The following is a 23,582-nucleotide window of genomic DNA, read 5'->3' as shown; positions in this document are numbered from 1 at the left end:
GTTTCAAAACTTATAGCTTTTTGTGAACAATGTGCTTAGGGTTGTTGTCTTGTTGAAAGGCGAACCTGTGGCCCAGTCTGAGGTTCTGAGGTCCAACCCAGCCCCCCAGACGCTCAGTTTGACCAGGCATTCTGCTGTAGGAGGAGATGTGGTTGTTCCAAACTTCTTCCATTCAAGAATTATGACGGCCACTGTGTTGTTAAGAATTGTGCTGCCGAACATTTTTGTAGCCTATCCCAGATCTGCCCCAGATTTATGTACTCGTGTCTCTACATTCTGCAGGCAGTTCCTTAGGCCTCATGGCTTGCTTTTTGCTCTGATACAGTTTTATCTGAGGGACCTTTTTATATACAGGTGTGTGACATTCCTAGTGATATCCAGTCAATTTAATTGACAAAGTTGGACTTCCAAGAAGGTGTAGACATTTCTCAACAATTAACAACAGAATGGGATTCATCTGAGGCTTATTTTAATTGTTATAGCAAAGGGTTTGAATACTTGTGTTATTTTGATATTTCACTTGTTTTATTTTTAATGTATTTGCAAAAATTCCTAAAATTCTATTTTTGCTTTGTCATTCTGGTCTGATGAGGAAAAAAATGTAAATGATTTTAGCAGGAGGTTGTAACATAAAAAAAATTAAGGAGCCTGAATACTTCCTGAAGGGAAACTATATGTATTTATTTTTTATTCTGCTTGAGAATAAAACAGATTCTTGGTTCATAGTAAGACCCTATCATGGAAGTTCTAGTTGTACTAAATGCATTGGAATGCGTTTTGGTCCACAAAATGGAGATCATGTTATGGCATGAATCTATCACTTGCATGCTGTTTTACAGATGCCATCCTAGCACCCTGCTGATATTTAGAACAATGTTGTCTGGAATTGTGTGCACCTGACAGAGGTAAACCATGTTAAATTGGTCAAAGAAAAGAGACCAGACAAAGAAAAATTAATTAATGACCCAAGTTGTCATCTCGAATTATTCAAACAAACTCGCCCAAATCCGGGAGTAATGAGAGACACTCCTGGTGCAAGGCCTGAGTGTAAAGTTCACCCATGATTTTCTGGCTGCCAGGTGACTCATAAAACCCAAGTTGAGCTCAGTATGAAAAGCCATCTGGAGCTTCACAATGCTTAGCCATATACAGTAGATATATCTATGATACATTTAGTTACCACTGTATAAAAGACCTACTAGGAATGGTTTTGCTCAAAATCGGTAAGCATTTTACAATTCTAATAATTGGGCTAACCTTCATTCTCATTAAGTGATGACATTCTTAAGTTATTGTGTTGGCAGATTCACATCTTTATAATTCTGCCCATATATAGCAATATTTTTTTATAAATACTTAAATTACACATTAGTTATCTTTAAATAGGTTTTATTTTTAACTTTTTAATTTACTATTTTTCTGTATGAAAAGTACTAGGGTGTTGTACCGTGTTAGCCATTATGAATGTAGAGAAAAGCCAAGCAAAATGACACCTTTTATTGGCTAACTAGAAAGATTACAATATGCAAGCTTTCGATGCAACTCAGGCCTGAAGAAGGGGCCTGAGTTGCCTAGAAAGCTTGCATATTGTAATCTTTCTAGTTAGCCAATAAAAGGTGTCATTTTGCTTGGCTTTTCTCTGTATGAAAATAAATTATACAGTTTGCAGAGAAATTTCTGTAACACCTTTTTTTTTTTTTTTTTTTATTTTAAATTTCTACCAATTTATTGTATGTAGAATTGTTTGAACAAACTCATACTGTAGGTTTATTTTTCCAATAATATAGGTACTGGTTTCATTTCAGCAACTGATTTTCCATTAGTGTCAACAAAGAATGATCCTGCATGTGTTTGAAATTCAGTTTAATATATTGATATAAAGCACCCATCTCCGTGTGATAAAATTTCAGTAAGGTACACTTACATAATTTAAAACTTATATGTACTCGGTTATTTCAGTGCATGGGCAATTATGTCCAATTTGTGTTTTATTTTTCCTTACATCAGTGAATCATGTTCCACAACAAAGGTTTTCAATGGCAATATTTCTGCCATTTGCAGTATTTGCCTTGTCAAGGTGGGTGAATTCAGAGGGTCTAATATTTTCTCAAAGTGCTCCTTTTATATTTTGACAATATTCCCAACTGAAAATCTCATTTATTTGCTGAGAATTGCACAAGTAACAAACCACTAACCTTTTCTGAGCCATCAGATGGTTTCCAAAAACTATTTAAAAGTCATTCTGTACTGCTTAATCAAACTGCACCCCTACACAGCATTTTGCTTCCACCATTGCTGTAGCTTCTATCTTGCTGGTACACCAGTACTCCTGAGTCAGATCTCAAGATTCTTCTAAAATTGCACAAAAGTTCTCCTCCTTTAACTTAATAACATAGGCACTAAAAACTTTCTGGCCACAATACACTTAGGGGCATCCTTGTGTTCAAGCATGTTGTTCATTATAAACAATCTGTGACTAGTTCAGTGATCTAGTAACAATTCATTATGTGGGTTCCAATTAGGCAAGCCATTCCTTCCAGTCATACTACCCTAGGTATCTCTGTTATTCCTCATGTGAATGTTAGAAATCTCAAAGTAAGGGCCGGTTTATACCACGCGTTCCCAGCATTCATTTGACACATCCTTTGAGCACATCCTCAGAATTAACACAACGCATGCACAAGTTGCAATACAAGCAAAAAGTCAGGGGGCGCAGTGTGATTAAGTCGGAACGTGGAGTCAGAGTCTATGTTTACAACAACAACAACAACATTTATTTATATAGCACATTTTCATACAAAAAGTAGCTCAAAGTGCTTTACATAATGAAGAGAAGAAAAATAAAAGACAAAATAAGAAATTAAAATAAGACAACATTAGTTAACATAGAAAGGAGTAAGGTCCGATGGCCAGGGTGGACAGAAAAAACAAAAAAAAAACTCCAGAAGGCTGGAGAAAAAAATAAAATCTGTAGGGGTTCCAGGCTACGAGGCCACCCAGTCCCCTCTGGGCATTCTACCTAACATAAATGAAATAGTCCTCTTTGTAGTTCGGGTTTTTCACGGAGTCAATTGATGCTGATGGTCATACAGACTTCTGGCTTTTAATCCATCCATCATTGTTGGAACATCATGGTGCTTTGGGTAGATGGTGGTGGCGCACATCTACATGTGACAGGAAGCCACTTTACAGATCGTACAGGATCGATTTGCATTTCAACGTTTGATGAAAGGTTCGATGTGGTGAAGCAAAATGTCAACATACAAATGCATTCGTGGTGTTTTTATATTCAAGCGTCGCATATTCCCCAACATAATGACATGATACATTTTAAAAGTCTCACATACCATCTTTTTTTTTTTTCCACGCACCTTCACAATAGCACCAGAATGTACAGCAGCGTGGTTGAGCCATACAGAAAAAAATTAGAGCAACAGTAAAAAGGTGTTTTTTGTTATCTATATTACTAAACCACAGTTTTAACTTATGCACGGATGCATCGATACACATGCGCAGTGCGTCGCGGCGCCCCAGAGTCAAACGCAGCGGCTTCCCAGAGTCCGTAGGTGGCACCCAAACAACATGGATAAAAACAATGAACGAAGGCGCCCACACAAAGAAACCGCTTTAGTTCAAATGAGGTTATTGAATTAAATGGAAACTTTACCATGCCTACGACCTGTGAACTAAACCTGAGGTAAAGCGTGCACGCCAGGTTGTATAGCTGCCCGGACACGACCGGCAACACCACCGCATATACGACTACACAGCCATAAAAAAACAAAAACGAGACTGCATGAAGAAAAACAATAACAGAAGCGCGTTGAAATGAACTGTCCCAGGACGCACCCACCCTCCATGATATTTCATCACGCACCAGCTTCCCCCCTGGGAATGGCCCATACTGCTTTCGCGTGTGTTGACAAATATTGCATCGGATTGGAACAGTGCACCCTGAGCCAAATCACCACTGCAAATGTGCCCAAATGTACGTGTTACATCTAGATGCCGCAGTATATCAACCACAGAGCTAATAATGAGAAACGTAACTGAAGTCATAAACAATCACCCATTAGCAAACTCTATAAAAATGGTACATGAGGTTGAAAGAGAAGCCAATACAAAAGCAGAGGTGGACGGTGTGGCACCAACTGCAATTGCCTTAGTGCTAATAAAGGACAAAGAACAGGATCCGAGATGATACAATGTTCCCATCGTTAATGAAGTGCCAATTGTGTTTCAAAGTGATGATGGCGAGCCTCCGTTTCGCCGCGATATTGTCATGCATTTACGTCCTGATGGAAACAAGGCGCCTACAACGCGCTTCTGAAACACCACAACCACATGAGTCACAGCTCCAAAAAGAAACCACTTTAGTACAAATATGTTTATTTAATTAAATGACATTTCCCAGGACGCACCCACCCTCCATGAGGTGATTGCCATTCTTGTTAACATATAAATTTCAGTTTAAATCTTGAAATGTCCATTTTAGTCTAGTCTTGACATTTACTTCAATGGTAAAATAAAGTACATCTTAAAACCGACCCAGCTGTTAATGTTTGCATGCTTCTGGGGCTTCCTCCTGCATTGACAGCAGTGGCAAGCAGCAATTACCACACAGAACACATTAAATTTATGATATTCTAGTTCACTGCATATTTAGAATCCTTAGATTTATACTTCATATCACTTTCATGCTGAAATGCATTAAACTATGTATATGACATTTTTACAGATAAATCATTAACTTCATTTAAATAATGAATGCTGTTAATAATTACACATGTCGGGTCGACATGGTAGTGGAGCGGTAGCAATGCTGTCTCGCAGGGAGTCACGTCCCTGGTGTCCCCTGCCTTGAGTGTGCATGTTTTCCTTGTTGGTTTCCACGGTGTGTTCCAGTTTCCTTCCAAAGATATGCAGGTTTGGGGATATGGTGATGCTAAAGTGACACTAATGTATTTGAGTGCTTGTATTCACCTTTGATGAGCTGATTCCCTCTTTCAGGGTTTGTTTCTGCCTCATGCCCAATGCTAGCTGGAATGGGTGCATCCCTCGATGATGGATTTAATCATTAAATATCCATCCTTTTCAGAGATATTGTGGCAAGGTGTTCTTGGAATTAAATGGGCGTTTCAGGCAATTCACAACACAGCGAAGCCAAACCTGTTCTCACCGTGATGATATCTCGCACTGCCACCTGGTGGAATCTTCCAGATTTATGTAAAGTACACTTGCAAGTATAAATAGTACAACACTTGCGTAGCAGTAGCATCCACAGGTGCATGCCTCACGTTAAGTATAAACCCAGCCTAAAACTACATAGTCCGTAGATTTTACTCTTTCATGCAGTGAACCCAGCATCTGTAGAAAAAAAGACCACATGGTTTGGCTGGTTGTTTGGAACATAAGCACCATCAACAATCAAAGTTTTCTTTGTTATTGGTTGAAGTTGAGATCCTCTTGTCTACTGTATCAAACACAAACTATATGACAACCATAATTCTAACCTTATTTTTTCAGTCTCCTGAAAAGCTGTGGTACTTTCCCCACCAGTGATATTACCTTCTGCATCAAAAGAGGCAGTTTCCTTTGTCAAGATATACAGTACTCTAGTATGCATGGACCTTGTGAATGCTGAGCTTTGAGTTGTCATCAGATTTACAAGTTTTAGATATCCTTGAATATAATTTTACCACTTTCAGAATGATGGCTGTGTCTTTGTTAGGACGCATAACTGTGGATAACTCCAAAATGAATTTCTTAAATAGTTAAATTTGCCACAGTTGTTGCCATTGTAAAATGCTAGAAACCTATAGATCTTTGTTAATATTGTGCCAATAAATTTTGCTCTTCAGTTGTAATAGTTTTAGGTTTTGTGCATACGTTTATACCCCAACTGCAGCACAGCTGAATGATAATATTCATTTTTTTCCTTCAAAAAAGATTCTTTCATTTCAATGCATATAATTATGTAGATTGGCCTACAATATCACTACAAACATATACACCTTTAGGTAAGGAAAATCATGTGATGAAGACAACCTATTTTCAAAATAAGTATAATAATTTTAATTAGGCCTGGAAAAGTTAATGCATTAATTTTTGCGATTAGCATGGCCTGTTTGAGTTAAAAAAAAAAATATATTGTTGCATCCCGGGCAAATGCCTCAGGCAGTGCTTTGTTCAGGGTAGCATTTTCGTGTTTTAACATTTCGAAACAATAATACAAATAAGTATGTACTGTACCTAAAGAACTACATAGACATCGAGTACTGTATTTATATACTACCGTTAAAATTTTTATTAAATAAATTAAACATGGCAGTATGCAGCACTGGTGTTCATTTTCTTGATTTGTACATATTTACATAGATGGGAAGAAAGGAGGTGGGGACAGGGAGTTTATGAATGTTCTGGTGCAATAGAGAAAAGTTGCGAAGATAAAAATTCTGCTTTTTATTTTATTTCCTGTAAGAAGATCAAATCAATGTCATATCACACAAGTGCCAAATAAGTTATCTTTAAATGACAATACAGTAAAACCAAAATAAGTCTGCCAGGCAGCTTACAATGCTGACTACCCTAATATAATGACAAAATTCTATGAAACTGAAGTGTAATGATTATCCCTACCTATTATTCCAGTTTGCAGTATCTTTCCTAAATTATGCAAAGAACACAACTTAACCATCCAAGTAATGCATGGTCTCGTTTTTTAAGCAAGGCAGCAGCTACGGAGATCTTTTTTAGGTTATAGATAGAGCAGTGTTTTCCCACCTTTTTTCTGTGGTGGCACACATTTTTGTAACTCAAAAAATCCCAAGGAAAACCATAATTCTACCAACCCAAAAAAGCATTAAATCAGGGGTCAGAGGCAACTCGTATGCTCACTGCCTCTCAGCTCTGCTAGAGTCGCTGGCAAACATGCACACAGGCAGATAGATCCCTAACATGTCTCCTGGCAGCTAAAGTGCTCCCTAAGTGCTGTGTCTGCAAAATGGTGATCACAGAGCTGCTTTTATGTCCACTTCTCCAGGTAGTCTCGTTCTCCTCAGATAAGTCTTGACCACCTGAGGAGTGTCTCTTTCTCAGTTCAAGACCCAGGGGTACTACACTGTTTTTTTCCACGGTGCACCAGTTGAAAAACACTTGTATAGAATATAATTATCAAGTGATTGATGGTGATTAACAATTCAGGGAAGTATTTAAGGAGTTTTAAAACGTTTCAATATATGCCCATTTAAGAGATGTGTATTCTTTCAATTAAATCAGTCTTCAGCGGTGCATTCAGAGTCAACAGTTATTTAGATCGTTTTTTACCTTGATATGCCTGTGTCTCATATGGTATGCCAGTTTGAGAATTAATACATTGGCCTTATTTTCTTATTGCCTTCTTTTCAAATTGCCTTTTAAGAAGGCATTCAAATTCAGGGTGTACTTGCTGAATTTAAAAGTAGTATTTTGTTAAAGTTCAGATTTAAAGTCATTGTTTAAGTTTAAACTATGCCATTGATTTTATTTTAATTCCTTTGTGTTGATTGTAAATTTAATTTTGTGATTAAATGTGTATTTACTTAATGACTTACGTATTATTTTTTTAATTACATGTTTTAATGTTTGATGCAATTAACCACAATTAATTGCATACATTTATTTATTTTTTTTTAATTGGTTCCCAGTCCTAATTTTAATCATTTTATAATGCAAAATAAATCAAATATTGTGGAACCGGTATTTTTTTTAATTTATTCATTTGTTTTATAATAACAGTATACACAATATAATGACAGTATGTCTTTGAGCAGTTAAACAGCTTGATTTTCCTCTTTTTTTTTTTTTTTTTTTTTTTTTTTTTTTTTTTCCACTTCTTTTTTTTTGGAAATGGGTGAAGCATTGGTACTCCTGTTTCTGTGGCTCGACAGATTATGGAGAAAAGTAACCATAGCATGCTGGTAGGAGAAGGAGCTCTAGCTTTTGCCAAGGATCAGGGATTCAAAGTGGAAGATAACAAAAGAATGCTGTCATCAGAAAGTGCAACAGCCTATCAGGTATAATAAAAAATGAAAAACTGGCAAATAGAATCTTGCTAAACTGTCAGTATTTATTTTAAGACTGCATTTAGCTGCCAAATCATAATTGTTCCCCCATCCTTCTCTTTCTATTGTAATATCACTGTCACAGTGTATAATGGAATCATGGTAATGGCTTATAGTTGCTCAGTCTGTTGAACAAAGCAAAATTTTTGTATGTTTAAAATATAAAAATAATTCACCTAGGTGAAATTTGTCCAATGTACATAATTCATCTAAAACACATTGTTTGTCCCATCCCTGAATGCCTTAAGTATATGTCTATTGTAAAGTTCTTAAGCCCTGTAATAGTGACATCAAAATTGCTGGCTTTAGTGTATGCAAAATATTTGATATTGTGTAGATCAATGCTGTTATTATTTGCTATACTTATTTTTCTAAGCATTATAAATTAAGAGTGCCATTCCGAGTACCACTTTTTCACACAGCACATTCACGCCTGGTTAGTTTAGATTCTCCAGTTAATATAATCTGTATGGCCTGTAGGGAGTGTCTTAGATCCTAAAACCCCAGACACAACTTCACTACAACTGTCCTGGGTTCGTTTAAGCATTTTATTAAACAAAAATGCCCTTTTACAGGCTCTTGCATTAAAGTTTAACAGGCAAGCTCCTGCCCTTTGTCTCCACTCCAGGTGAGAGTTGCCCTACTCTGCTTTTGACTCTGACTCCCTTTTTTAACCTTCACTAATAGGTTAAACCCTATAATCTTCACTTGTCATTTTTAATAAGCCTAGGGAGAGTGACTGCCATTCCGTTAATGTTACTCACCTCTGGATATGCAACTGTTTTGACCAATTACTTCTAATTTTTATGGACAAGGGAAGACTGCTCGGTCTGAGTAGTTTTTAATTGGTTCAAGCCTTCTGTGAAAAAGTGCTTTAAGGTTTATGTCTTAAAAACATTCCCCTTTGGAAATGCCTACTGGCATTTCTTTTACTGTTCAGCTGTAGGAATTTTGGTAAGCTCATTTTCTTAATGATTTTTTTAAATACTTGGTTTAGGCCCAATATAGCCTTGCTGTTCTTAGGTACTCTAACATAGGGGAAAAAATATTTTTTTCCATATGTTTTTGTACACCAACTTATGCATGCAGTCTAGATCCACTTTATAAAGAAACATTCTCCAACCCAAAAAATATTCTTTGGAAGGGCTTTGTGCAGTACTGGACAAAAGTTTTGGCAGTGATACAAATGTTGACTTTTGCAAAATACGCTTCAGCATTTTCAGATTATGTTTTTACATGTTTCTATTGTATACTGAAAAACAATTGTAAGCATTTTGGTAAAGTATCTATCTATCTATCTATCTATCTATCTATCTATCTATCTATCTATCTATCTATCTATCTCTATCTATTAATTAATTAATTAATTAATTAATCCCAATGGGAAATTCACATTATCCAGCAGAAGCATAATGATACAATATATAATATTAAATTAAAGATTGATAATAATAATGCAGGTGAAAAACAGACAATAACTTTGTATAATGTTAAATGTTAATGTTTACCCCCCCCCCCCCCCCCGGGTGGAACTGAAGAGTCGCATAGTTTGGGGGAGGAACGATCTTCTGAATCTGTCAGTGGAGCAGGACAGTGACAGCAGTCTGTCGCTGAAGCTGCTCTTCTGTCTGGAGATGATACTATTTAGTGGATGCAGTGGATTCTCCATAATTGATAGGAGCCTGCTGAGCGCCATTTGCTCTGCCACAGATGTTAAACTGTCCAGCTCCATGCCAACAATAGAGCCTGCCTTCCTCACCAGTTTGTCCAGGCATGAGGCGTGCGTCTTCTTAATGCTGCCTCCCCAGCACACCACCGCGTAGAAGAGGGCGCTCGCCACAACTGTCTGATAGAACATCTGCAGCATCTTATTGCAGATGTTGAAGGACGCCAGCCTTCTAAGGAAGTATAGTCGGCTCTGTCCTTTCTTGCACAGAGCATTAGTATTGGCAGTCCAGTCTAATTTATCATCCAGCTGCACTCCCAGATATTTATAGGTCTGCACCATCTGTACACAGTCACCTTTGATGATCACGGGGTCCATGAGGGGTCTGGGCCTCCTAAAATCCACCACCAGCTCCTTGGTTTTGCTGGTGTTCATTTGTAGGTGGTTTGAGTCGCACCATTTAACAAAGTCATTGATTAGGTACCTATACTCCTCTTCCAGCCCATTCCTAATGCAGCCCACGATAGCAGTGTCATCAGCGAACTTTTGCACGTAGCAGGACTCCGAGTTGTATTGGAAGTCCGATGTATATAGGCTGAACAGGACCGGAGAAAGTACAGTACCTTGTGGCGCTCCTGTGTTGCTGACCACAATGTCAGACGTACAGTTCCAAGACGCACATACTGAGGTCTGTCTTTAAGATAGTCCACGATCCATGTCACTAGGTATGAATCTACTCCCATCTCTGTCAGCTTGTCCCTAAGGAGCAGAGGTTGGATTGTGTTGAAGGCGCTAGAGATGTCCCAAACAGTCAGATTTGTTTGAAGAAAAAAAAAACTGTCTTTGGTACCTGTCATTGGTAAATCAATTATTTAGATGTTTCTGTGAATTATATACATAATTAGAGAAAGGGGTCTGCCTATGTCTAAAAGTGGATACCTGTATTAGGTTGTTAATCCTTCTTTGGTGGTGGTCTTGCTCTTTTTGTCTCTTAACTGTGTTATGAAACAATCCAATCATTGTGGAGGACTACAAAAATGTGGCAAGAGAATGAATGACCTAACTATCAGGGAATGGAGTTGTACTTCTTAATCAAAAACTACTAAAACCCTCGGGTGTAATGGGATTCTACCAGTAGGTTTGAAAGAAATGCAGGCATAATTTATAAACGTGTTAGGCATATTCCAGAAAATTATACATATTGGAAAAATACTTGCTGACTGCAAAGCAGACAATGTGATTTCAATCCACAAGAAGACTGAAATCATGGATCATACTAATAATACACTAATAAGCCTTACTTTTGTCTCCTGTAAAATTATGAAAACTGATTTCTGAAATTTTTTTTTCTGATATGAATATAATATTCTAAATTAAGTGCTAACATTTGTTAATGTGAGAAAAATCTTTCCAATCCCATCTGTTAAACTTTTCATCAACAGGCATCAGTAGCAGTAGACAAAAGCAAAACATACAACTCAAATTGACTTACATATTCAGCAGACCTTTAATACGATTAATTCTTAACATACAAATCTGAAGTTCGTGCTGATTAATTGAATGAAGAAGAATTGGCTGAAGAATGTTACACGTGGTATGATGTCATCAGTGGAGTTCCTCAGTGGCCTGTACTTAGGCCATTACCATTTTTTAGTTATTCTAATTCTGATAGTTGCTAAACTTGTGAAACTCATAGATGACACTTATATTAGAGGAACAGCAAATAGTGAGGAGACAGCAAGAACAATTCAAAAAGATCTTGATAATCTTAACAATGGGCCTACACTTAGAAGATGCAGTTTAACAGAGAGAAGTGCCAAGTGTATCAAAAGTGAAAAGGGTACATCACTTATGAATGCAAGGTGGATGAAACTGTCCAAAAGGAAACAAACTCTAAAATGAATTGTGGTAGAAATCAACATCTTAATTCAAGAAAGAAACCTACTCTTAACAGAACAAATCAGTAATCAGGCAGAATAAAAGCTGTTCATCTTATCTTTTTATTACTCTTCAGTAAAATGCTTTTAGAGGGAGCATTCTTCAAAAGCAGTCTGTTACAACATGGCCAGAATGATCACAGAATGAAAGCAGAACCTCATACTTCTTGAAAACCAAATTTAAATAACAGTGCTGATTAATGCTTACATACTGTATCATACTCTGATTGGTTAAATACATAAAGTGTTTAGCATTGAGCACAGTCAACCCAAATAAAAAGTATTTTTCCATTATATCCTTGTTCTTCAATATCTCTTCGTTAAGATGTCACTCTTGAAATCTGTGTATGTGACATCTGTCCATCTGATCTCTTAGTCGTCCCTCAGTACAGTTTGCGCATTCATTTTTTGTCTCGGTTGTTCACTTGACCTTTATCTGGTTTCCTGATATGCCTGAACAAGTTTCTGACATGTTTTAACCCCTTTATGCAATTTATTTAAGATTAATGCTGTGTTACCCTAAAATTATTCTTCCACAGGATTGACAGGGTTTGTAATGAATTTGGGATTTCTTTGTTGTAGTTATCATTTTTGCATCTTTTTTGGACTTCTTTTGTAATTTTTAAGTTATTTTTTATTGTTTTTGTTCCTTGTGGGCTCTACCATTTTGGTTAGTTTTTGGGATTTACATCCATATTGGAATACTGTTTTGTTGCTACCATGTGATACTCAGAAGTGGAACAACATGAAATTCTCTCCAGTGCATTTTTAAAATGGTGCCACACAACTCTTGGAATCCAATATTTTGCATTGTGAACATAATCTTTTGTGGTGCTAGCTAATGAATATGTCTTCCAAGGGAAACAGGACTTTGCTTCCTTTTTGACAATGACATTTTGGTTAATGTTTTGGTTATTTGGTCTTTTTTTGACTTTCTTGCTGTTGACCGCTAACCATTGAGTAAACTATTATTTTCATAGCAATTGTGAGAGCGGGTCCGAACACCATCAGACAATCGCCAGCACTTTACAAAACACATGTTTATTACACTAATAAAGTCCACACAACACACAGTGCTTCCGCACCAATCTCTCCCAACATGGGCCTCTCCCAATGTCCTCTTCAGGCTGCCTTTCTCTCTCCTGTCACTGGAGCTTCGTCCTGCTCCAGCTCCCGACTCAAGCTCCCCGACTGTAGGAAGGCGGTCCCTTTTATATCCACCCAAATGTGCTCCAGGTGCTTGCTGATGACCTTCCAGCGGCACTTCCTGGTGTGGCGGAAGTGCTGCACTAGCACCTGGAAGCACTCTGGGAGTCCCTGGAAGGTCCTTCCTCCACCTTTCCAGGTGTGGCGGAAGTGTCGATCTCCTGGGCTCCATGACACGTGGAGTGCACCCTGGCGGGGGCAACAGGTCCCAGTGGGTTTGAACCTCCTTGCTCTGTCCCTGTAGTCCCCTCATCATCCAGGGCGTTTGCCCCCTCATGGCCTGGAGGACATATAGACCACCTCCCGGTATTTCCAGGCGTCCCGGCTGGGTCTGGCCCCCAGCCTCTTGCAACCTAATATTAAACCTTTTTAGTTATTAGCAGAAAAGGCTATGTGGAGACCTAATCCAGGTGTTAATTCAAAAGCAACAGCTTTATGTGTATCTTTTAAAAACTTTGTTACAGGTAAATCATGAATCACATGGCAATTAATGAAAAATGCATTTAAGGCTGAAGTTGGGAAATGCTATTTTAAATAGAAAATCATGGGAATGTTGAAGCAATTTCCCAACGATGTAGTTAAAGTAGCTATCTTGACAAGTTTTTAAAAAGTGGCTTTGGGGGAGGTTGAAGATCAACGTGTCTGGGTGACATTTTAGGACACCTTAGCTTTTGGCCATATAAGCTTAATGAACTGTGTGGTCTTTTTTACAAGTATTTGTCATACGCCTTATATTCTAGAATGTAGTAAATGACAAATTCACTTTTTTTAAAGTTTATTAATATTTGAATCCTTAGGACTTCATGGAAAAGAAGAAGGAATGTAAGGGTCATGACACCTTGGGTAAGACTTTTAACAGTACACTTCAAGGAATGTAGGAGAAGAGCAGCTTTATTCCAATATATTTTTTTTTTCTATTGCATAAGACATTATAAAATTTATAAGGCATCAGTAAGAAATATATGCAGTAGCAACTTTGACATAAAGTGTTTAAATTAGAAATTAATGTATTTTTTTTTGTCTTTTTATACAGCTTTAAAGTTAAATACTGCCTAATAATGTATAGTCATTTCTGTTACTACTTATTATTTGTTTAGCGTGTTTCATAGTCACCAACTAGGCAATTGTAGATAAGACTTGTTTTACTCAATGATCCTTAGAAGTTGTTGTGATTGCTCTGCTGATCCGGAGTATCTGATAATTAAATGTAGACATTTTTATTTACCCTGGGAATTTGTGTCTATTATTATCACTGCCGTGTATGCACCATGGGATGCCAGTGCTAATCTTGCAAAGAAAGAGCTGTACAGTAGTCCCTCGCTACTTCGCGGTTCACTTTTCGCGGATTCACGACTTCGCAGGTTTTTAAATACAAGTGATTGCCCGCCTATCGCGGAAGTTATGTTCCAGACCCATCAGCAACAGGAGAAAATCCGCAATATAGAAAGACCATATAAATAAACATTTTTATAGTTTAAGCCTTAAAATACCCATCCCACATTCTTTAAACACATGTAAACTTATAAAACACACTTTGTTAACATATATGATATGTGGATGTCGGGCTAAGGATATGAGTAACATCTCACTATTATAAAACATTTTAACTTCACGCAAGACAAGACAGTGAGACAGGAAACTAGGTGCTGTATAGGCTTTTAAATTACTGACACGCAGAGCGACAAGCAGCACAAAGCCAGCACAAAGTCCACTTCTCCTTAGCGTTCATTCAGCTCCCCACCCCCTTGACAATGTGAAGTGGCAGGAGCGTACTGCACCTCCGGGGAGGGGGGTTTGAGCGAACATGAGTTCAGCCCTCACACACCCCCACTACTCCTCCTCCTTCTGAACGCGCAGAGCGACAAGCAGGCATTTTGGCAGAAGCAGTACAAAGTCCATTAGTGCTCAGCGTGAGTTCAGCTGCCCCCCTTCACAAAGCGAGTGCAGACACATCTACGTCTGATCGCTGCGTGCAGTGTGCAGTGTTGGTCTGCGGTATTTAAGAATGTAGAAAGTGTTTAAGAGCATAGGAAGTGTTTATAAGAGTGTGGGAAAGGTTAACAAGAGAGTGAGAAAGGTTTATAAGAGTGTGGGAAGGGTTTATAAAGCCTTAAAATATGTATAAATAATAAAATTAATATAGGTCACTACTTCGCGGATTTTCACCTATCGTGGGGGGCTCTGGAACGTAACCCCCGCGATAGGTGAGGGATGACTGTATACTGCTGTTAGCTGGTCCTGATAGCATACCTAGGCATGTACTTAACATCTTCAATCTGTCTTTGGCCCAGGCTGTCATCCCTGTATGCCTTAAATCTACAACCATTTTACTGGTCCCTAAACTATCCTCTCCAGGGAGCCTGAATGACTGCTGCCTCACTCACCCCCATCATCCCCAAGTGCTTTGAGAGACTGGTTTTAGCCAACCTCAAGTCCAGTCTACCTCCCACACTAGATCACTACCAGTTTGTCTATCATCCCAGTAGGTCAACAGAGGGTGCCATATCCTTCACTCTGCCCTGACACACCTGGATAACAACTTCTACATCAGAAAATTATTTGTTGATTTTTTTATTTTTTTTTTGGCTCCACATTTAACACCATCATCCCCTCCAATTTCTTAAATAAACTCGGCAACTTTTGCATCAGCACCTGTCTTTGTAAATTGGACACTGGATGTTCTCACTAACATCCTCAACCGTGATCCTGAATACTACCATTCCACAGGGTTGTGTTCTCAGCCCAATCTTCTACTCCCTCTCCACCCAAGACTGCATTCATTTATATGGCTCCAACTCCATCATAAAGTTCACAGACGAAACCATGATAATAGGGCTGATCAGTGACAACAACGAGTCAGCCTACAGAGGGGAGGTTTAGCACCTAGCAACATGGTATGCTAACAGTAACCTCGACCTCAACACCAAGAAGACCAAAGAGCTCATTGTGGATTACCAGAAAACTAAAGGCAGCAGACACGATCCCATCCATATGGCTTAGGTTCGGTATGTTTCCAGCTTCAAATTCCTGTGTGTCCACATCTCTGAGGGCCTTTCCTGGACAATAAACACAGTCTGATTTTTAAAAAAGTGCAACAGCAACTGTACTTTATCTGGAGGCTAAAGAAAGCCTTCTGTCTTTTCAGATTCTGTTGAACTTTTACTGTTTCACTATTCAGAGCATATTGACTAACTGCATTATGGTGCGGTATGGCAACTACGCTATAGCTGAGAGGAAGGCCCTGCAATGGGTGGTCAAAACTGCTCAACACATCCTTAGCATCCCACAGCCAACTATTGTTGACCTTCAGCATACTTGGTGTCTGCAAAAGACTCGCAGAATCATCAAAGATTCCTTATACCAGGCATGTCAAACTCACTACCATAGGAGTCTTACAGTCTGAGATCTATTTCTTTTGTCCCGACACTTGGCATCTCTTGTTAGTAACCAGTTTGTCAATATCAGGCTTTAAATCTTGTGCAGCTGCAACTTTTATGAGGGATGAAAGGTGCTCGACAGTAAGTCTTGAGCGATGTGGGGTTTTGGTAGCTTTCATTAATGAAAACAATTGCTTACAAAGGTAAGTGCTGCCGAGCATAGACAGTACTCTCGATGCCAACTTACGGATCTGCACATACGAGGGTGGCAGGTAAGCATACAAGCCTGGCACACCAACTTCATTGTATTTTGCCTTCAGAATAGAATACAATTGCAGTTCAATCAATTCCATTTGGATATTCTCGGGCACATTCTCAACATTGTAAGAGTATGGTGACGTAAACAGCGCAAAGTCCTGTTCGTGTGAACTGAAATCACGAAAATGCTTACTGAATTCATTGCTCATTAATTCAAGTTGGAAAACAAATCCTCCAAAAATCAAAATCACAAAAATATGTTAATAAACAACTCACCAAGTTCTGGCGCCCACTTCAGATCTTCAGCTGTAGTCTGCGCTAACTGTTCGTTACAATACTAGCACAAAATTACATAAAACTAGAGCAAAAAAACATGAAAATATGTGAGCTATTACTACTCGTGATGGTCAGTTCTGCCCAGTGGCCAGTCTCAGCAGCCCAGCCAATAGTGTAGCCTGCCAGGCTGCTGCAGCCTAGCACTTCAGTTGCAATGTTGCAGCTCATTAACTTTGGTCAAGGCTCATGAGAGGGCGGGGGGCAATGTCACACCTAGAGTATCAAGGAGCTGACGCCGCAGCTGCAACTATACTAGCAGATGATGTTTCCGGTACCGTAATGCACTGGAAAATGCGCTTTTGTCAGAAGGCGGAAGTAAGAAAAGTCAATAAGTAACGCAGAAGATGCTGAATGATTCAATCACAAGCGATAGTAATCATTTTGTACAAGTTTAGTGCTAACTAGGATCTGTCATGCGGGCCGCACAGATTTCTGTTGCGGGCCGCATGTTTGAGATGCCTGGCCTTACACCCCAACCATGGACCATTTATCTTTCTCCCATCACGGGACAACTCCGTTGCTGCTCTGCTGCATCTGGAGAAGGAGGGCCAAGGGCAAAGTAATTGGTTGTTCTCTGCAGGATCAGGCTTATCACGTAACGAGCTTGTTGCACAATGTTTAGAACATTTAGCAACAAGGCTTTGACCTGCTCTTCCTTGCATTCTTCTGATCTCTCTTCTCCAGACCGCCTCTGCCACAGCGGTGATTCTGAACTATTGGTGTTCTTCTAATCTGAAGATAGGAGCTAAAGGAGGATGCTAGGCCATGTTGTGGCTCCTGTCTCGTGTGCTTGAGTGCTGAAGTAACATGAATGAAATCTTTGAGACTGTATGTGTCTTCTCTATAAAGTAATGTAGTACCTGTATTTTCCTTGAAAACCTGGACTTGCCTTCCTGTCAGTCATGCAGAAGCTTGACAATGCCTGTATAAAAAAAAAAAAAAAAACTGCACTATGAAAATGAGACATTAGACATAACTTTTTTTTTTTTTATAGAAATAGAGGTATGAACAGAATAAAAACATGATGTTGGATGTAACTTTTTTAATAGAAATACAGGTATTAAAATATAGAAAGAAGGTGAGAAGTTAGATGAAGAAGTGATTTTGAATGTTTTCGCAGCATCATTTTTCTTCATTCTGGAATCAACTATTTCCATCTTTCTCTCAGCGTAATCTGTCACCGTTTCTCACTTTTTTGTTAATCTGAAAGAAATCTCTGAGAACCGCTTTGAAACTTGAACAGTACAGTATCTGCACACCACACTACTACCCACGTGGACGCTAGGTGGAGCACTGACTCAGAAATCTGCTACATGTATAATGTTGCGCCTATGCTCTCGCTCAGCCTCGCTGACACTGCCTGAATCTGTAAATCTTGCAACAGACCATCTCTTTCTTTGAGACACCGTGTTGCAGGGTTCCCTAGACTCTGTGTGGAAAGTGTAGGTGAAGTATTAAGCATTTTTGTATTGCATGATTATCTTTGTGGCCATTTTTGGTCGAAAAAACATTTGTTATACTGAAATTGACATTTTCTTAAAACAAAATACACAACAGGATGTTGTATGAACATTTGTTCGGACCAAACAAGTATTTTTTTAATCTGAAAATTTTGTAACTTCGGTATTTAGACCTATATCAATAACTTCTGACTGTGTACTGCAAGTCTATTTGCACCCATTTATATAAATCTATTCTGTGCATAAAAGTATTTTATGTCTACTATACATATAATCTATCCTAAGGCTAAAAGTGCAACGGTGACGTTTTTATGTCATGTTTTTTGTCACATTTTATATCGGACTTATTTTAAAAAGTACATATCTATGTTTGGTATCATTCTTTTCAGAGTTTATCACACTTTATTGTAATGTTGTTATATTTTCAGATTCTTATTTGGTTTTTAAATTATAAACTAAAAATATCAAGAACTGACATCCCGCGAGACAAGAATTTGTGCCAAGAGATTTAACCATGCCCAGGGCCGGAAATAAAAGAGAAAGAGTAGGACAGCTGCTGTACAGGCTTTTAAATGTTCAAAGCGCCGTGTGAGATACATGCAGATCACACTGAGCAGCAGCAGCTGATCGAGCAAAGAAGAGGTAAAAAAAAAAAAAACTTTGTTTCCCATTGTATCAACGTTTAAGAGGGGGTTTCGGAGGAGCGACCACGTCTCCTTGGGGTATGTTCAGCCCCCTCTTCACAATGTGAAATGGCTGGTGAGCGAAGTGAGCAGGGGGGAACCCCCTAGTATCTATTTATATCATGTACAGTATCTTTACTTACTGATCAGTATTCATAGTGTATCTATATACTCTTCCTTGTATATGCTACTATCTGTAAATTCAAATATATATGACCACTGGGGGCATACAGCTCCCCAAACCCCTGACACAACAGACACAGAGCCCAAGTCCAGCACACAACACACATTTATTATACGTGAGAAAACATTTTTTCTCGTTCCCCACAGTGCACATGCACAATAACTACCCAGTCCTCTCTTCTCTTTTTCTTCTTCCTTTCTCTTCTCTCTCTTCTTTGTCCACCTTCTCCTGACTCTGCACCATGGAGACCAAAAGGGGGTGCTGTAAATTCTAGCAACCCATCTGAAATAGCGAACGTGGTCTTCTCGCAACTAGAGTCCTCAAAGCGGACCAGCCAATAACCCTTTGTGAGGTCTAGGGTGGAGATATATGAAGCCTACCTACAGCGCGTCCACACGCTGCATCAGGTGTGCATCAAACTTGGAAATCTTATTCAAGCACCTAAACTCAATACAGAACCAAACCGAACCATCCGGCTTTGAGACGAGTACAATTGGACTTCACCATTAACTTTTGCTCAGACGAATAATGCCCAAATGGAGCATCTGTTGGACTTCCTCGTGTATCACTTTCCTTGTTGCCTCTGGTAGGCAATACGGGGGCACCTGTATAGTAACACCAGGCAGAGTGACAATTTTGTGTTTTGCAATTGTCATCAGGCCAGGCACTGCTGAAAAGTTATTCGAGTTCCCCTCGATCAGCAATAGAAATTCCACTTTCTGGGTGTCATTTAAATCATCCCCAATGGCAACCTCGGTCTGGGGGATCACTATGGCCATGACCAGGAATTTGTGATGGTCATGCCACTGCTTTTAAAAGATTAATATGCAAAATTTGTAGGGTTTCCGTTGCCCGGGAATTCTGACTTTATAATTAACTGGGGACATGCGCTCTTCTATCACTACCAGCCCTTGCCATTCTTCACAAAATTTATGTGGATTGGACGGGATCAAAACCAGCACACGATCCCCCTTCAAAAACGCGCAGAGTTTACTTGTCTTGTCATAATTAGTTTTTGTGCCTCCTGCTTATGCTGCTGATGTTCTACTGCAATAGAGGACAATCTGGAAATCTGCTCTTGCAGCAAAGCAATTCAGTCAATTAACCTCCTCCCGGAGGTTGTCTCGCGAGTCCTCGTCCATTTTCAAATAATAGTTCAAAATGGCTCATCCCAATGGATGCTTGCGGGGCCTTCTGGACAGCAAACAGAAGGAAGAGCACTACCGTATCCCAGGAGGTTGGATTGTCATAGGCCACCAACCGAATCATCTGTTTTAGGGTTTTATTAAACCGTTCAGTCAGGCCATTCGTCTGCGAATGAAAAACTGTTAAGTGTAACTGCTTAAATCTGAAACTTTCACATAGCTGATTCATGATACGAGACATAAAGGGTGTGCCCTTGATCAGTGAGAATCTTGTGAGGGATAACCATATGTGTGAACATATAAGTGCTTTTGCAATAATCCAGGCGTCAGCATGCCACAGCACAGCTACTTCTGGGTATCTTGTGGCATAAATGATTAACACGAGCATTTACTGGAAGCCACTTTTACTCCTGGGCTGCAGGCCAACAATACCTAATCCCACCCTCTCAAAGGGGACGTCCAAAATAGGCATCGCTACAAGTGGTGCCCTGCCGCGTCTATGATTGGAAGCTATTTGACAGTCAGGGCAGGCCTTACAAAATTGCTCCACATCCCAGCTCACATTCACCCAATAAAAGCATTTTGAAATGTGTTCTCTCGTCTTTTCTGCGCCAAGATGACCCCCCCAAAATGTGACCTGTCAGCAATTTTTAAAACCTTCTCCCAATGCTCACTTGGTACTACCAACTGCTCGATACGTCCATCACCCATGCAATCAGAAATCACATGAAACAGAAAACCATCCTTAAGTAAAATGTGATGTTTTAAAATTAGGATCCTCTCTCTCCATATAATAAGAGTAATTTGTGATGTGGGCTTGTCTGAATGCAAAATCTAAGTTGTTATTGGCTCGTTGTAGGCGAGCAAACTCCATCTGGATGGCAATCTCTGCTTCCTTCATGTTCGATGCGGAATCACACTCACCTTCCAATGCTACCTTGTCCGATTCAGCATTGCTCTCACCTCCCACTGCTACTTCGTTGTTGTCTGGGTCCATATTGAGTCTCTGGTTTTGGGAGGCTGCTGGTGTGTGCAACGGCGTGGAAAGGTTTGCCAGCTGTCCCGGGTCTTTACTTGAAGATTCATCCCCCACCTCACTCGACAACTCTGGTTCAATTTCAAAGCCGTTTCCTTGAATGACATTGTCTGTGGCGAGCCCTCTCTATCCATTATGGGGGAAGGCACTCTGCAGGTGGTTAAGACCCATGGGAAGAGGGCTTTCCTTTTAGGAGTGGCCAGGGTGGGGTGTCTGATATGGCAGTCCACACCTTAAAGTTCTTCCCTTTACATTTCAGAGGCAGTAATATAGTCTCATATGTTTTAATATCCCCATGGACGCAGCAGAAGTTCACTTTGTCTGTGGTCTTATAAGGGGTCTGCCAGAGCAAGTCATGGCAGACTATGCAGAAGGTTGCTCTCAGAGTCCAACAGTGCCGAGAATTCCCATCTGGCCAACGTAATAGAGACCTTTAAAATTGACCTCTCTTATCATCTTTGGGGAAGCATGTGAGCTGCATACCTGGGCCAGACCAATAGCCATTGTTTGCGCAGATGGGAGATGGCACTCCCGAGCCAGATGTCCCAGTTGATCACAGCGAATGCAGCTGCATTCAGTTCATACTATGGTGTTCACACTATGGCATTTTCCACCTGTGGCGCTGGCAACCCTGAAGGTCTGTACGGGCTGGATCGAAAATCGGGGTCAAGCCTGGGTAGCCCCGTTGTTTCCAGGTGGCTTGTGCACCCTCTAGTCTGTGGGTCAAATCCAGCAGCGAGTGGACTTCGTTCCATAGCATTTCATCAGAAATGCTCTTGTCTATCCCTGACAGGACTGCATCAATACCAAGCTTCTCCACAATGCACTCAAAAGGGTCTCTGCGGATCCAGCTTTGAATTGGGTCCTCTAAGCCTTGGATCTGTCCTCATACAGGGTGATGTGGATCAATATGCCACAGCCGAAACTGGCAGCCTTTGACCACCGGGCTCACAGCCATGCAGAGGAGGATCTGTTGTTTCTGGTAGTCATAATCATCAAGCATTTCGGGAGGGTTTCAGTACTTTAGCAGAACCAGCATTATTCAACTTGAAACAGGAACAGCAGGGTTATTTACTGTAGCAGGATCTACCACTATCCTATACCCAGACACAGCAATCAGGCAGGGTGGTGTCCAGGTTAATGGCCAAGTAATACTGTTCCTTGCATCACCCATCGACGGCAGGTGTTCATAGCATGACCGCAATCTTTTCTGATTTGTTTTTGCAGCAGCTGCCACAGTGGTGCCCTGGCAACCAACAGGCTATCTTTCATAGACGCGGCAATCGCACTTTGCTACGCTCTGCATGTCATCCCATTGGGGGGGAGCCCCAAAAGAGTTTAGAAACCTTTACAATATATACTACTCTACTGCTTGCACTTTCTGGTTAAATGCTAAACTGCATTACATTGTATGTGTGCAATGACAATAAAGTTGAATCTAATCTATGTCCCTAGCAGGGTTACCAATGAATAACTGGCCTTAACAGAAGGGACAGAAATTGTTATGTATGGGTCCTGAACGCTTGGAAAGTCATGAAAAGTTAACAAGCCAAAACCTAGTACTGAAAAGCCCTTGAAATTCTAAAAATATAAATTTAAGCAGTTCTTAAAAGTCATGGAAAATTAAGTGAATTCCAATAATCACATATGAGAAAAAACTTCTGATTTTTTTTGCCAACAAAATACCTACATCTCACTTTAATACCAAAGTTAATAACCTCACAGATTAATATCGCCTTGCATTGTGTTCTGTGTGTGAGTGCATGTGCAAACTTTTATAGACCGGTATTAGCTGCTAGCCTGTGCATATAGTTATTAGTGTTGAGTTAGCATTAAGTGGTAAATAAGAGTCAATCTTAGAAAGTTAATGCTTAAACTTATATTAGTGTTTGCTTAATTTGAATACAATATAATTTTCTTTCATAGCCATAGACAATGGTATAGCCTTTTACCCCCTGTAAGTTAATGAATGATAGAACTTTCTTACTGTAACTAAGATACAGTGTGCTAATTGAGTCGGTTGTAGGTCCCAGTGCTAGCAGGAACTGAAAGACCCATTTACAGCTTGAAAATGCGTTAGGCATACAGTTTTCTGACCATTTAAAAATGGTTCAGCTGTATGAGAGAACACACAAGATATATAGTGCATCCAGAAAGTATTCACAGCGCATCACTTTTTCCACATTTTGTTA

At 39.6% G+C, this 23,582-nt stretch overlaps 1 protein-coding gene across 1 annotated transcript in view; it reads left to right on the top strand.

Moving 5' to 3' along the window:
* zgc:153169 (uncharacterized protein LOC767799 homolog) overlaps positions 1–23,582 on the top strand; it is a 67,691-nt gene that overhangs the window by 13,241 nt on the left and 30,868 nt on the right. The window contains exons 3-4 of the mRNA XM_028820640.2: positions 7,898–8,054; positions 13,709–13,754. Coding sequence (XP_028676473.1) covers positions 7,898–8,054; positions 13,709–13,754 — 203 coding nt within the window. The remainder of the gene's footprint in view (positions 1–7,897; positions 8,055–13,708; positions 13,755–23,582) is intronic.

This window comes from Erpetoichthys calabaricus, chromosome 15 (assembly GCF_900747795.2).
Source record: "Erpetoichthys calabaricus chromosome 15, fErpCal1.3, whole genome shotgun sequence".
Taxonomy (NCBI): domain Eukaryota; kingdom Metazoa; phylum Chordata; class Cladistia; order Polypteriformes; family Polypteridae; genus Erpetoichthys; species Erpetoichthys calabaricus.
This window is presented reverse-complemented; position numbering and strand designations above follow the sequence as displayed.